Source organism: Vigna angularis, chromosome 3, assembly GCF_016808095.1.
Source record: "Vigna angularis cultivar LongXiaoDou No.4 chromosome 3, ASM1680809v1, whole genome shotgun sequence".
In the NCBI taxonomy this organism is placed as follows: Eukaryota; Viridiplantae; Streptophyta; class Magnoliopsida; order Fabales; family Fabaceae; genus Vigna; species Vigna angularis.
This window is the reverse complement of record NC_068972.1, coordinates 12,043,062-12,058,269: the sequence shown is the minus strand read 5'-3', so window position 1 is coordinate 12,058,269 and position 15,208 is coordinate 12,043,062. Positions and strand designations below refer to the sequence as shown.

General features: G+C 36.6%; 2 protein-coding genes across 4 annotated transcripts; one reads left to right on the top strand and one right to left on the bottom strand.

The window, feature by feature from the left end:
- Positions 1-1,245: 1,245 nt before the first annotated feature.
- On the bottom strand, positions 1,246-10,417 carry LOC108318750 (calmodulin calcium-dependent NAD kinase). Of its 3 annotated transcripts, none has more exons than XM_052875086.1 (9): positions 10,230-10,417; positions 9,372-9,617; positions 9,057-9,286; positions 8,849-8,913; positions 8,529-8,714; positions 7,920-8,058; positions 2,036-2,364; positions 1,809-1,953; positions 1,246-1,723 (listed from the first exon to the last, which is right to left on the bottom strand). In XM_052875086.1, the coding sequence occupies exons 2-9, from the start codon at positions 9,580-9,582 to the stop codon at positions 1,469-1,471; spliced, it is 1,560 nt and encodes a 519-aa protein (XP_052731046.1). In that variant the 5' UTR covers positions 9,583-9,617; positions 10,230-10,417; the 3' UTR covers positions 1,246-1,468. The 3 variants fall into 3 exon arrangements, with proteins under 3 accessions (XP_052731046.1, XP_052731045.1, XP_052731044.1); XM_052875085.1 differs by having other exon boundaries at positions 9,372-9,607; XM_052875084.1 differs by lacking the exon at positions 10,230-10,417 and having other exon boundaries at positions 9,372-9,936.
- Positions 10,418-10,926: 509 nt separating this feature from the next.
- LOC128195794 (protein SIEVE ELEMENT OCCLUSION B-like) lies at positions 10,927-13,492 on the top strand. The gene is made up of 5 exons (XM_052874467.1): positions 10,927-10,941; positions 10,989-11,284; positions 11,381-11,475; positions 11,662-11,792; positions 13,244-13,492. Exons 1-5 carry the CDS (start codon positions 10,927-10,929, stop codon positions 13,490-13,492), a joined length of 786 nt encoding a protein of 261 aa, XP_052730427.1.
- Positions 13,493-15,208: the final 1,716 nt, after the last annotated feature.

Below are 15,208 nucleotides of genomic sequence, written 5' to 3'. Positions count from 1 at the left end.
TATATATATATTCTCTAAATTCACTTTTAAGATTCTGATATAAGAATGTTATTATTAGGTACTTAGTTTTAGTTTTAAATAAAATAAGTTAATTAAGTTACATTAATCTGTATTGGATTACATGTATCATATGGTTTGAGTTGTATACAGTTATGGTGTATTGTTATTTAATTTGGATATACTATTTTAAGGATTAAATATATTTTTATTTTTTAAACTTTGACATAAAATTGATTATTTTAAATATTGATATATTTTAGTTTTTAAACTTAAAACAAAAAATGAATATAATTTTTTTTATTAATATTAAACTTTTTTAACGTGTCAAATATTTTATGTTAACATTTAAATTGTTTGTATCATTTGACTTGTTCTTATATAAAAAAATTATTAATGTAATTAAGTTAAAAGTATTATTTTTATTTTTTAAATTTTGGGAATAAAGTATACCTGTTTCAAATAGGAAGCAATTTGAATTTGTCATTTCTATAAAGATATTTAACTTTTAATTTAATTGAAATTAAGTTATAAAAACCATCGAGATATATACTTGGTGTTTTGGATGGTTAAAAAAGTGAAAAAAAAAATTAAAATAATGGTGATCGAAATCATATTTGAAACCTAAAACGGTGTAAATTTAAATTGATAAATGTGAACTTTCAAGTAAGGAAGTATATCGTTAAATTTATGGCTTTAGAATTAAGCAAAAGATATGTTTAAACAATCTTTTTCTTCTAAGCCAATTAATGCTCAATCACTATGGTCAAAAGATCAACATCATACTCAGCAAACTCAGGAAGCAGATCACGCTCAGATAAGTTACCAACTAAACTAATCTTCTGTGCCTTTAATTATTTTCTCACGTTTTGCCTTATAGCTAATATTTGCTTTTGATTTTTTCCGAATAAAAAAAGGTGCTTTTGATTCAAACCTATATAACTGATGTAATAAAAGACATGGAGTAGTGAATGACACACTAACTAGAGGATTTTTCTGTATTGTTTCAGATGAGGCAGAATATTATCGCAAGCTTAAAAGGCTTTTCCAAAGTCCCACTGAAATAATTGAAGTGTTAAAGTTTATGATTTTCAACAAGATGCTCCTCAGCCTCTGTTTCATGGCGCTACCAAGACCACGGTTCGTTATTTCTTGTTTAGGTTATACTTTTTGTTTAAAAATAAGAATGCACTTTAAGGCACATTTTAAATTTTTAAGACGTAAAATAAAGATAAAAAAGGTCCCTTTTATAACTCCTCTATCTACCATTCATTTAAAACAACTGGAAATTTGTCCATGACAAAGAAAGAAAATGATTGTGACATTTTTGCTCAAGTCAATATTGTGCTCTCTAAGTAATAATAGGATCAAAGAAGGGTAATTTGGACCACCAAAACCTCAGGCTGAAATGCATAACATCGGACAACCTATAGAAAGGACAAAACTATCTCTTAAAAGATAAGGACGATTATTACTCCTCTGATAACAAACACTCATGATTTTCTGATTTCTCAATAGCCTCCTTCAATTCTTTTTGGTCTTCTATTCTTGAGGGTGCTAAAATCATTTCTTGCCAAATGGAACCGGGTTCCATGATGATGTTTGATTCCTTGTAGAGATTATAAATGCAATTCGCTTCAACATTTAAATTGGCTATCCTCTCCATGCATTTAAAATGTTGAGGATGCACCAGTAAATCTTCACCACCATCTTTCCAACCTATTAGCTACAATATATTCCAAAAGTTATTTTAATGACATGGGACAATAAAACAAAATTTTCATAATGTAATTAAAATTGTTAAAATTTACCTTTGGTGGATGATCAATCGCATTTGTAAAATAAAGTCTAGCATTATCTACAAGCTCACAGTAGTCTGGAAATGCACGGGCAAAATTTTGGTGAGATTTTAGTTGTGCACTCACCCTGACTGCTCTTCCTGTTACAACAACTCTCCTGTAAAAATTCCAATGTGAAAGGTTAATTGTTAAATTTACAAAATCAATTAGTTAATTAGTAACTTAGTATGCATGTATACCTGATGGCTCTAACAATTGCAATGTAACTGTCACAAACCGCACCCACTAACTCAATCCTATAAGGTTGTCGAGTGCTTGTTTTCCCGGTAGAAGTTTCCCCCTGTTCATCTGTAATCTCTTCCCAATATTTCTCATCAGCCGTCCCATCATCATTTGTGTGATAGCCTCTTCCAATTCTATATCTGCATCTATGAACATTTCTGGCCATTGCAATGGTCTGTCGTACAAATGGTTCCCATGACATGGTACCATCCATAATTACATCTCGACCTTCATTTAATGCAGTCACGAGGAGGGATTCTGCAGCACGAGTGGAATTCTCATGTACCTGTTCAGATTTTTGATAAACATAGAACGACCATTAGTTATAAATAAGAAACAAGGATCTTGTTAAAATGTAAACCAAAACTACATAACGACTTTAACTGTCTAATGACAGTTCTCCTACTCTGTACATGATAGGTTTCCAATAGGGAAAACTAATCAAGAACACTCTTCACACAAGCAACAGAGAAAAACAGAAGAGAAAAAGAATAGTATCGTGTATTATTCACAAAGAAATACACAGAGATGATACAAGAGGCTTAACCCTCCTCCACAGGACTTAACCTGTTAACCAACTAACTGTCAACAAACGTACCACATCCAACTAACCAACTCCTATTTATACTAACACCTCATTAGTACCCTTAACTGTGCGAATGTTAATTACCCACAGCTAACCACTCTAACTCACCCTCCTATTTCTCCTCTCATATACAATCCACCCCTGTTTATCCTTATTTCTATCAATACCTGCCTCCTGAAGTCCAACCTTGTCCCCAAGGTTGAAGTCAGGGTATTGTTCCCTGATTGTAACTTCATCTTTCCAAGTTGCACCATCTGGGCCTCCTACCTGCTACTCTATCAGCAGCTGTGGCACTTCCACATCGCCTTGTTTTATTTGCCGCTTTCCCAACATAGTCACTGGCCAGAACGATGGCCCCTCTCCTTGTAGCTCCTGCGGCAGCTCTTTCTCCACCCCTTGCGTGCCTACAGCTTTTTTTAACTGTGAAACGTGGAAGACGGGGTGTATCCTTGCTGTCTCTGGAAGCTGCAGCTTGTATGTTACCTCCCCAACCTTCTGAACTATTTGAAAAGGACCGAAATACCTGGCTGCCAACTTTGAGTGAAGTCTGGTTGGCATTGAAGACTGCCTATGGGGTCTTATCTTCAAAAAAACCCAATCTCCCACTTCAACATTCGCTGGTCTTCGCCTCTTATTTGCATGTTGCACCATCAATTCCTGGGCCCTCTCCAAATGAAACCGCAATTGTCTCAACGCTTCATCACGATTTTGAAGCTCCTGGCTCACTGCTTCTACCAGAGTCTCTCCCGGAATAAATCGATGTAGAGAGGGGGGTGGTCTCCCATAAATTGCTTCAAACGGAGTGCACCTTATAGCCCCCTGAAAGCTGGTGTTATACCAGTACTCCGCCCACGGTAAAACTGCCATCCACCCTTTTGGTTGCTCCGAGCAAAAGCATCGAAGATATCCCTCCAACACCCGATTCACCACCTCTGTCTGCCCATCCGTTTCGGGGTGATACGCGGTACTCATTTTTAGTTGCGTCCCCTGCCCTTTGAATAATTCCCTCCAAAAAATGCTAAGAAATAATGGATCCCGATCACTCACGATGGACTGAGGTACCCCATGCAAACCGGACGACTTCCCGGATGAACACTTCCGCCACTGTTCTGGCTGAGTAAGGATGTTTAAGCGGAAGGAAATGAGCGTATTTGCTCAAACGGTCTACAACCACCAATATCGCATCGTACCCCTGTGATTTCGGTAGCCTCACAATAAAGTCCATGCTCAACTCTTCCCACACAGCATTCAGAATTGGCAACGGCTGTAACAGCCCTTGAGGAGAAGAAGAGAGATATTTATGTTGTTGACATACAACGCACCTGGCTACAAACTCCGTCACATATTTCTTCATTCTAGCCCAATATAAGGATTGGGCTATGCGCCTGTAAGTTCGGTAGACCCCTGAGTGGCCTCCGATCTGTGTTACATGAAATTCGGCTATTAATTTGGGAATCCATTTTGATTGCGCCGACAGCACCAATCGGCCCTTATGGTGTAGCCTCTCATGTTCTAGGGTGTACGCTGGGTGGGTATTAGGGTCCCTCTTTATATCTTCCATTACTCTCTGTAAGAAGTCATCATTTTCTACTTCTCGCACCACCTCCTCAAAATCCTGCCAGAAGGGTCTAGCCACCATGCCCAGTTCTTTTCCTTCATCCTCTTTCCCCTCGTATTTTCTAGACAGGGCATCTGCAGCTTTATTCGCAGCCCCTGATTTGTAAACTATATCGAAGTCGTATCCCAACAACTTTGCGATCCAATCTTGTTGATTTTGTGTGGTAATACGTTGCTCCAGCAAATGTCGGAGGCTTTTTTGATCGGTGTGAACGATGAATTTCTGTCCGACGAGGTAAGGCCTCCAATGTTGTATGGCCAACACTAGGGCCATTAATTCCTTCTCATATATCGACTTGCTCAACCTCCCCTCGGATAACACCTTGCTAAAATAGGCTATGGGTCTCTTCTCCTGCATCAAAACTGCCCCCACTCCTCGACCGGAAGCATCACATTCGATGTGGAAGGACTGCTTAAAATCGGGCAGTGACAAGACGGGTGCTGTCGTCATAGCCTTCTTCAACGTCTTCCAAGCCTCCTCTGCCTCCGCGTTCCATGTGAACCCACCTTTCTTTAGCAGCTCTGTCAGAGGTCTGGCTATTTTTCCGTAATCTCTGACGAATCGACGGTAGTATCCGGTCAACCCCAAAAACCCTCTCAAGCTCTTCACTGTTCTCGGTCTTTCCCACTCCACTATGGCCTTTATTTTATCGTCGTCCATTTCCACACCATTGCTTGAAATGACATGTCCCAAATATTTAACTTGAGTTTGCCCGAATTCACTCTTCCTCCGGTTAGCCACCCACTGCTCTCGCTTTAACGTCGACAGTACACTCGCTACATGCTCGAGATGTTCTTTCCATTTACGACTATAGATCAGTATGTCATCGAAGAACACCAAGACATACTTTCGCAAATAGGGTCGGAGAAGACTGTTCATTGCGCTTTGAAACGTCGCCGGCGCGTTGGTGAGTCCGAACGGCATCACTACGAATTCGTAGTGCCCTTGGTGTGTTTGAAAAGCCGTCTTCTCAATGTCCTCCTCGTGCATGCGTATTTAATGGTATCCGGCCTTCAAATCAATTTTGGAGAAGAAAGTCCCTCCTTTCAACTCGTCCAGCAACTCCTCGATGACGGGAATGGGAAATTTGTCTGGCACCGTCGCGCGGTTGAGTGCCCGGTAGTCTACACAAAAGCGCCAGCTGCCGTCTTTTTTCTTCACCAGAATTACAGGACTCGAATAAGGACTGTGACTTGGTCGGACCACCCCTGTCCGGAGCATCTCGACGATCTGCTGCTCTATCTCGGCCTTCATCATGTGCGGGTACCGATACGGTCTGACGTTGACGGGGTCACTTCCTTCTTTAAGTGTTATCCGATGCTGCATGCCTCTGCTAGGTGGCAAGCTGGTGGGCTCAGCAAACACCACGTCATATTGGCCTAGAAGCTTCTCCATTTCATCCTTCTGCGTTTCCGTAAGGCCCACATATTTCTGGCCGCTATTTTGGGCCTCAATGGAGCCCAATTCCCAAACCATCATCCAAGCTTCTGCATTGTTTATTTTTAATAAAGCCTCGGGTCCCACCACCTTACGTTCCAACTTTCACAGTTATCTTCTTCCCACCTTGCCTATAGACCATCGTCAGTTTTCCCCAATCTACCGTCACCTCCCCCAGCTTCTTCAGCCACTCAATTCCTAGGATTATTTCCACTCCCCCGAGCTCAAAAAGGTAGAATTGTTCTACAATTTCGGTGCCCCCCAACTCCAATACTACTTGCTCACAGCACCTGCTAATCTTTTTCTTCTGACCGTCCCCCAATCTTACGAAATAAGGGTGGGTTTCCCTTACTGCCATACCCAGTTCCTCCACCAAACATCGGCTGATAAAGTTGTGGCTCGCGCCACTGTCAATCAGAACAAGCACCTCTCTTTGTCCTATTCGCCCCTTTAATTTCATTGTTTTGGGAGTAGTTAAGCCCCCCGCCGACAGGGCCGATAATTCCATTCCAGCGAGATTCACTTCTGTTTCTGTTTCGCCTCCTTCTTCCTCCTCCTCGTCCACCATGATCAACATTCGAAGTCCTCGTTCTGGGCATCTATGTCCCAGGCTGAACGGATCTCCGCATCGGAAACATTTTCCCTCCTCTCTCCTTTTCAAATACTCAGAATACGGCAAGCTACGCGGGCCCCGTTCTCTTCCTTCGCCGATGGTTCTGGCGGCGCCGCCTCCGGGGGTCGCCTCTTTCTTCACGGAACCGACACTTTCTGCGTTCCCCCCCTCGTCCTTGCGTTACACGACTGGTTTCATATCTTGTCATTGCCTTCGTCGCCCCTCCCCAAGAATTATGATTCTTGGTCGACTGTTAAACACAACTTTTGTACGTCCCGCGCAACTCGTATGGCGGTCATTAGATCTTGCGGATCATGTGGTCTCACTTGGTCACTCACCTCCTCCTGTAGTCCGGCCATGAAATATCCCAGGAGCTGTTCTTCAGGGATCCTCGTCGTCTGTCCTACCAACACCTCAAAATCCCGAACATACCCGCTCACCGCACCCACCTGTTTAATAGCGGCCAGCCTCTCATAGACGGACCCTCTTCCCCCTTCTCCGAACCTGATCACCATCACCCTCTTCAACCCTTCCCAAGAATTGTTCTTGGTTTTCTCCCTCCAGAAACGAAACCAATACGCTGCATACCCCTCCAAGCTGATGAAAGCCAATTGCAATTTCTCGTCTTCCGCCACCTTCTGCACTTCAAAGAACTTCTCCGCTCTACTAATCCAAATCATTGGGTCGCCCCCTTCAAAGCCCGGCAATTCTACCCTTTTCCTCCAATTAGAGAATCCTTCTTGATTTCCCTCTCGATTTCCCTCTCCTCTTCTTTCTCTATTTCCTTCGAGGCCACCTCCATTGTCATTCACCGACGATTCACTGCCCCCTTGACGGTAACCGTTTGGGTCGCGATTGCGATCTCCCAACATCTTCAGTATCACTTGTACATCCTGACGCATGGCTTCATAATTCTGTCTTAAGGCTCCTGTTTCATGTCGCAAGTACGTCGTGTCAGCCTTCGTTTCTGCCACTGCTATTTCCACCGCTTCCAACTGACCTTCTACTGCCACCACTCTTCCCTCCATTATCATCGAATAACGTCTCTCACTTCTAGTAGATCCGGCAGGTCGGACCAATTGATAGGTTTCCAATAGGGAAAACTAATCAAGAACACTCTTCACACAAGCAACAGAGAAAAACAGAAGAGAAAAAGAATAGTATCGTGTATTATTCACAAAGAATTGAATACACAGAGATGATACAAGAGGCTTAACCCTCCTCCACAGGACTTAACCTGTTAACCAACTAACTGTCAACAAACGTACCACATCCAACTAACCAACTCCTATTTATACTAACACCTCATCAGTACCCTTAACTGTGCGAATGTTAATTACCCACAGCTAACCTCTCTGACTCACCCTCCTATTTCTCCTCTCATGTACAATCCACCCTGTTTATCCTTATTTCTATCAGTACATATATGGGCTTCTTTATTAATGAGAAATATATCGTTTTTCTCTATTATCTGCGTTACTCTTTTCTTCGCCATCTCTCTCCTTTCCCATAACTTTCTACAGCACCAACACTTAAGTTAAAAAAAATATATAATTACAACCTGAAAGTCTTCACATAGAAGCATACCGATTCAGAAATTTTTAGCTGTTCCATATAATCAAAAGGTCGGTCTGCTGTATTAAGGGTCTTATATACTTCATCTGCGTGTTTAAAGGCATCTGCTTCAACAATCACATGATTCGTAGCTACTTGTAACCAAAATGCTCTGCAAAACCATTGTATAATTATAAATAATCAAATTTATAAAGTAAAGCCAGCATAAATAATCTTATTTAAATTTATAAAGTCAAGTTGTAAGAAAAAAATATTTTCATAGTTGAATATTAAATAATAAATTCTATCTACAATGTTGTAGTTCTCACCGCTAACAGATTTTATACTATAACAAAAGAGTCACTACATGCGTAAAGAAAATTATTCAGTAATACAACTGTTTGCTTTATATGTTATGGGTGGACTGGTAGGTATTAATAGATGACTGTATTTATGGATAAAAATTGAAGGATGCAAGAAGCAACTGCATTAGTGAATTGTATTTACAATGATGTAATTCTTACCTATGCTTAATGCTATAGTATAATAAAGCATCAAGTCTAAAAAAACCATTTATTTTTTATATGCTATAGATGGAAATTTTATAAAACAAACAATTTTATAATAGGTCGAGAGGGTTACTCTTTAAGAATTGCATCACGAATGGTGCTTTTTCCCGCACCCATGCCTCCTCCCATTAAGAGGAGTACAGGACTTCTGTTTACCGGTATCATTTCTTGACCATGCAGTGCTTTCATTTCTTCTATCAACGTTGAAAATATTCTGGTCATTTTCAACTCCTTTGATAATCTTTTGAATCTTTCTTCTCTGCCAAAGTATTAGGTACAACAAATATTTAAATAAATAATAATGCATTTCTCACATATTTAGAAGAAATTTATGTTCTTAAAATTTCAAAAACTTAATAAAAATGGTAAGGATTAAAGAAAATAAAATTTTACCTTGTAGCTGTCAATGCTATTTCTCTTAGCTTTGTCGTCGTCGAGGAAGACTCCGGGTTTATAGCCTGCAATCAACCAATAAAAAAATGGAATCATTAATATAGTAAGTTGAAAAGATAAGCATGAAAAGAATATGATGCTTTACTGTACTAGGAAAGCTAACATGAAATTTTTTTTAAAAAGTAAGAAAAATAAATGAGATTTCTACTTTATTAACGACAGTTGCAACTTCATCCCAGTAGAAGGAAAAATAACTCAGAATACATCTCTCGAATTCATGCTCCAGCTTTGTATACAGATGATCTACGTTATCTATGTTGCCATTGAAAATATACTCATACATTCTCTCATCGTATCCTTCAGATTTTTTCAAATACTGTTGAAGTAGTAGGCACAAGAATGGAACTTTTACAGGATCTTCAAATCCCAGCTGTCTTACTGCAAGCAAATGAATAACACATCATATAAAAAAAATAGCCAAAACATGTAGGGTAAAGGAATTCAAAACCCAAAACAAACTTACCAACATAGTGAGGGAAGCCTTCTATCATTTTGGATTTCTTTAGAGGAATGATCTTCTCGTTGTTGTTTTGTTCTTTCACCACTCTAGACTTGTTGTTTTGTTCTTTAGCCACTCTGGACCAGATTTGTTCTTTCACTCTGGACCAGTACGTGAAAGACAATGTGGTAGCAATTAAACCAGCGGAAACAATGAGAACATGTGACGACTTCATTTCCAGAACTGCCTCGTTAGACTGTCTTTTAGTAGCTTAAAAGAGAACAAACTTGGTCTCCATTAATATAGCATAAGAAAATAAAGAATTAAAAATAAAATCTGTTTAAAGAAAATAAGAAAATGAAACCAAGTCAGACTTATGACTACAATCTATTACATCCTAAAACTCAAAGGAAACGAAAAAGTGCAGAAACAGTACCTAATTAATTTCTAATCATTGCAGCAAAATTTAAAAGCATAACCTAAACTACTTTCAATCAAAACGAACACTTAAACATTTCATCAACTCATAACAATGTAAGAAACTAAGCAGAATTAATACAAGAAATATAAAAGCAACATGTTCAAACTAAAATTGAAGTAAACACCTAAAATCTAAATGCAAAATCAAATATTAGCACTAAATCACAAGCTATCAAATTGCACAAAACTAATTTCCAAAACAGCAGAAATCAAAACAATGGAAACTATCATTATCTAAACCATTTAACAATCTAAAATCACAACTGAAACAATAGAAAGCGTAAAAATAGAATTCCAAAAGAGAACCAGAATGTAAACGAGAACAGAACAAAGTGCACGAAATTAAAATTCATTGAAATGAAATGGAAGAAAAGCACGACCGAGACTACCACGGGCGCTCACCACCGTTATCGCTCGAGCAGAGTCCAAGATTACAGCAGAAACTACTCTAAAAAAACCTCAGAAAAAACCTAATCTCGCGATATCTCTCTATACCCTACTCTACTCACCACTGTCTAACACTGCACATTCACTACCCAGCACACACTGGTTAGAGAGAAAGCCCAACACAGAGAAAAGAAAAATGGAAAAAGCAGTTTGGCGCGCTACCGAAACAGCCCCTTTAGATTTTGTTTTTATTTAAAATTTTGATAATTTTTGTCTCTAAATTTTAAAATTAAAGCGATATAACTTTTTTAATTTAATTATGTTAGTTTTTATGTATTAAATAATATTTTATATTATTATTTAAATTGTTTATTGTTTATTCTGTTTTAGTTGGAAACATTTTTTTATAAATAAAAAATGTTTAAAATAATTTGATTAAAATAATTGTATTTATTTATTTATAAAATTTAGAGATTAAAATATAACAAATTTTACATAATAATAAATTTTAGTTTTGCATCAAAATTAATAAATTAAAAACATATTTAATCTTTTAAAAGTTTAACTATTTTGATAAACATTATTCTAAATCTTCTCCAATTTGTCAGGAAAATCTAAAGGCGTTATTGTTAAATCAGTTTATTAATTATAAAGGTTTTAATGCGTTGAATATATTAGTTTGTTCTTAATAGAAGTACTTTTAGAGAAAACAATGTATGCATTGCCAGTTTAAATAATTTTATCAGATTATTATACTTTTGGCTCCTCGCTCAGTATCAACCCACAGACCCTCTTGCCAAATCGGTGGCTATTCTGAAGCGTGTGCCATTGCTCACAAGGCCCGCAGCTCTTCAGAAGCATAGCCAAGCCATTACTGAGGTCAACAATTTGGTGAAAGCAACTCTGCAAGTGATTGAGGTAATCTTTGAGCTGGAGAAGCTTACCAGTTACGACATAAAGGATGTACCTGCTTTAGGGCTTGCAATAGAGCAAATCCCTGTTGATGGTCACTGGGTCATCATCACCATCGTCTCTGTAGTTACTCAGATTGATGGTCTCATCACTGAATCGTAAGTTACCTTCTTCTTACTTAATGCTTAATCGTTTCCTACATGTACAACCTTCCTTATTATTTTAATGAATGTATAATTTATTGATTGTTTAAGAGAGGATAAACACGAACTGTCTCACTACGGTCAAAAGATCAACATCATACTCAGCAAACTCAGGAAGCAGATCACGCTCTGTAGACAGCAGATAGGTTAGCAACTAAACTAATCTTCTGTGCCTTTAATTATTTTCTCACGTTTTGCCTTATAGCTAATATTTGCTTTTGATTTTTTCCGAAAAAAATGTGCTTTTGATTCAAACCTATATAACTGATGTAGTAAAAGGCAAGGAGTAGTGAATGACACACTAACTAGAGGATTTTTCTGTATTGTTTCAGATGAGGCGGAGTATCATCGCAAGCTTAAAAGGCTTTTCCAAAGTCCCACTGAAATAATTGAAGTGTTAAAGGTTCTGATTTTCAACAAGGATGCTCCTCAGCCTCTGTTTCATGGCGCTACCAAGACCACGGTTCGTTATTTCTTGTTTAGGTTATACTTGGTTATAAATAAGAACGCACTTTAAGGCACATTTTTAATTTTCAAGACATAAAATAAAGAAAAAAAGGTACTTTTTATAACTCCTCTATCTACCATTCATTTAAAACAAGTGGAAATTTGTCCATCAGAAAGAAAGAAAATGATTGTGACATTTTTGCTTAAGGCAATATTGTGCTCTCTAATAGGATCAAAGAAGGGTAATTTGGACCACCATAATCAGGCTGAAATGCATAAAATCGTACAAACTATAGAAAGGGACACAACTATCTCTTAAGATGGAGACCAAAATTACATAAATATATATATATATATATATATATATATATATATATATATATAAGTATCAAAATTTATATGAAATGTTTTTTTTTCAAATGATCTAACTTATTGACAATATATTTACATGAAATATGTTAAATACTTTAAAAAAATACTTAATTAATTAGAAGTCCCTAATAAATTTTGGACATTTTTAATGAAGTCTTATTTGATATTTTATTTGCCTATTAAATATTCACATTTTTTTCTATTTCTTAATTGAATTATTACTGTTTAATTTGTTTGTTAATTTGTGAGGTAACTGTTATTTTGTCCTAATCATTTTGATTTCTTAACTCCAGCTTTAAGAAAAAAAATATAAAATTATATAGTTAATATAAAATGATATTGTTAATGTAAAACTTTTAATGTTTTTTTATTGTTTTCATAATAAAATATATTACCAATAACGATCACATTAATGATGGAGACTCTTACAATCCTTTGATAACATAGATAATGATATAGAGATTGATTATGTGGATAATGGAGAGAGCATGTCTTATTATTCCTTATAAGTTTGTAGTAAAAGTCTTAAGTCACTTGTTTTATAACAACACTATCCTTTTTATATTAATAATAAAATCTCCCATTTATTAACCCAAAAACAAATATATATGACGTCATCCAAAATAACAACCACATCAATTAATAAGGAAAAAGTTAAAAATAAATCAATTAAAAAGTATTTTTTAAAATATATCAATAAAATTTAATAGAAATTCAACCAAAAATATCAAAATGTATAATCTAATTGAAACTTAATTAAGCATTTCAAAAAGAAATATTTAGAGACAATTCTATCAATTTCACATATAAGTGAATTTATAAGAAAATTTGGTATATTTCTTAACCATTATGTAAATACTAAATTATTTCCTAGGACAATAACAGTCAGGATCCCGTGGTCCCAGTACGAAACCACGACTATTTTAAAAAAGAATAATATAAATATATTGGTAATGGACATCCGTTTCCTTCTTATATTTACATGCAAAAAAATAAAAGAAAAAAAAAATTTACGCATTATGAAGCGATGCTTTAAAGTATTAATGATTTACGCATATTATAGTTCCTAATGATGATTCATTTGTTGCTTGGTAGGTGGAGATGACGGTGCTAAAAAAGAAGAACGTGTACCTGTTTATTTCTTCCCTAGACATCACGGAAGAAGAGATTTCAGTACTACGACCTGTTTATGATTCGATTAAAACTAAGGAGAGTTATAAGATTGTGTGGATTCCTATTGTGGAGGCATGGACCGAGCTGCTGCGCAAGAAATTTGAGGTTTTGAAAAGCAAGATGCCATGGTACGTGGTGCAGTACTCTGGAATCATAGCTGGATACAAGTAGATTAAGGAGGAATGGCACTTCAAAAAGAATCCTATGGTTGTGGTGTTAAGCACTCAAGGGAAGGTGCAACACTCCAACGCATTCCATTTGATTCAGGCTCATGGAACCAGGGCTTTCCCGTTTACAACTTTCAGTGAACAACAAATAAACAACAAAATCAATTGGGTTGGCTCTGTAGTAGGCAACATTCATCCCATCATAAACGGCTGGGTAAAATATATTCATTTCTCACAAAAGTACAAGATTTTATCATAATTCAACAGTATTTGTTTAAACTGTGATGTGATGTACGATACTTGTATGAACAGGTGGAAGGGCGGAAATACATTTTGTTCTATGGAGGGAAGGACAAAGAATGGATCCAACAGTTCAATAAGTACGCGAGTGCCCTTGCAAACGATGTGGCTGTAAAGGAGGCAAAGATTTCCATAGAGTTGTTTTGTGTGGAAAAGGAAGACAAAAGCCTGGCGAAGCGGTTTTGGAGTGGCATAGAGAGTTTGTTTGTGACTAAAGTTCAGAAGCCAGTTGATGCAGTGACCCAAGAAGTTCAAAAGATGCTTTCCTACAAGAATGAAAGCGGTTGGGCTCTCCTCAGTAAAGGGCCATCTGTGGTGACGAGTGCATGGAATCGCAGTCTTGAAGACAGTGGCGGAGTTTGAGAAATGGAAAGAAGGCATAAAAAAGGACTTTGGGTTATCCTTCAAAGAGTACCATGCGAAGATTGCGGCCACCACTCACCGTTGCTCACACCTTGAGATTCCTAATGTTGCAGGAAAGTTACCAGAGACCATCAAGTGCCCAGATTGTCCTAGGGTTATGGAGATTTTCATCAGCTATAAGTGCTGCCACAATGAGAATACCGCCAATGCCATACAATAGATTCAATGGGACTGCCTTGTTTTGTCAACGTGAGAGAGAGAGTGTGTGTGTGTATGAATACCTGATCCGTCTATCCTTTAGGATAACGTCCTACTTTCTCTATTAAAATAAAGATCTCTCTCTGTATCAAGATAAAAAAAAAAGTGTCTTAAGTTATGCTTTCTATGGAGCTTAATCATATCTTGCATTCAATTAAGTCTCCTATATTATTGTATTGCTGTGTTCCATCCATGATTGTGATTTTGTCTGTAATACAAATTTCCTGTCATTATTTTCATGATATTCTTGGAACACATTATATTCTTTTCATACAAATAATTTTTATATGTACAAAAGAAAAATAAAATAAAAAACAACCGAAGAGAAATGAATATAAAAAATTTATATGTCAAAATATCGTTATTCATTTTTCTTTGTGATGACTTCATTTACTTTTAGAGGAATGATAACAAAAATTACTTACTTTAACACCACTTTTTACTTTTTTTTTATAAAGTAATGATACCATAATACATTTATTTAACACAGATTACAAGGATAAAATAATAAAAGAAGTATAAATTTTTGTATTGTTTTAAAAAAGAAAAAAATAAAAAGTAAATAAAGATAGTGTCAAATTAATGTAAAATATTTAGGTGTGTTAAATAATTTAGTATTTTTCATGAATGAATGTTTAGAGTTTAAGGATTTTTCTTTGGCTGTATGTAACTATCATTATTATTTTATTCTTATATTATGTTGTCAAATAAATATAATGGACCTCAAAATATCATTACCCTATATACTACTTTTTACTTTTCTTTCATAAATATAATTTTTTATAACTATTTTACCTCT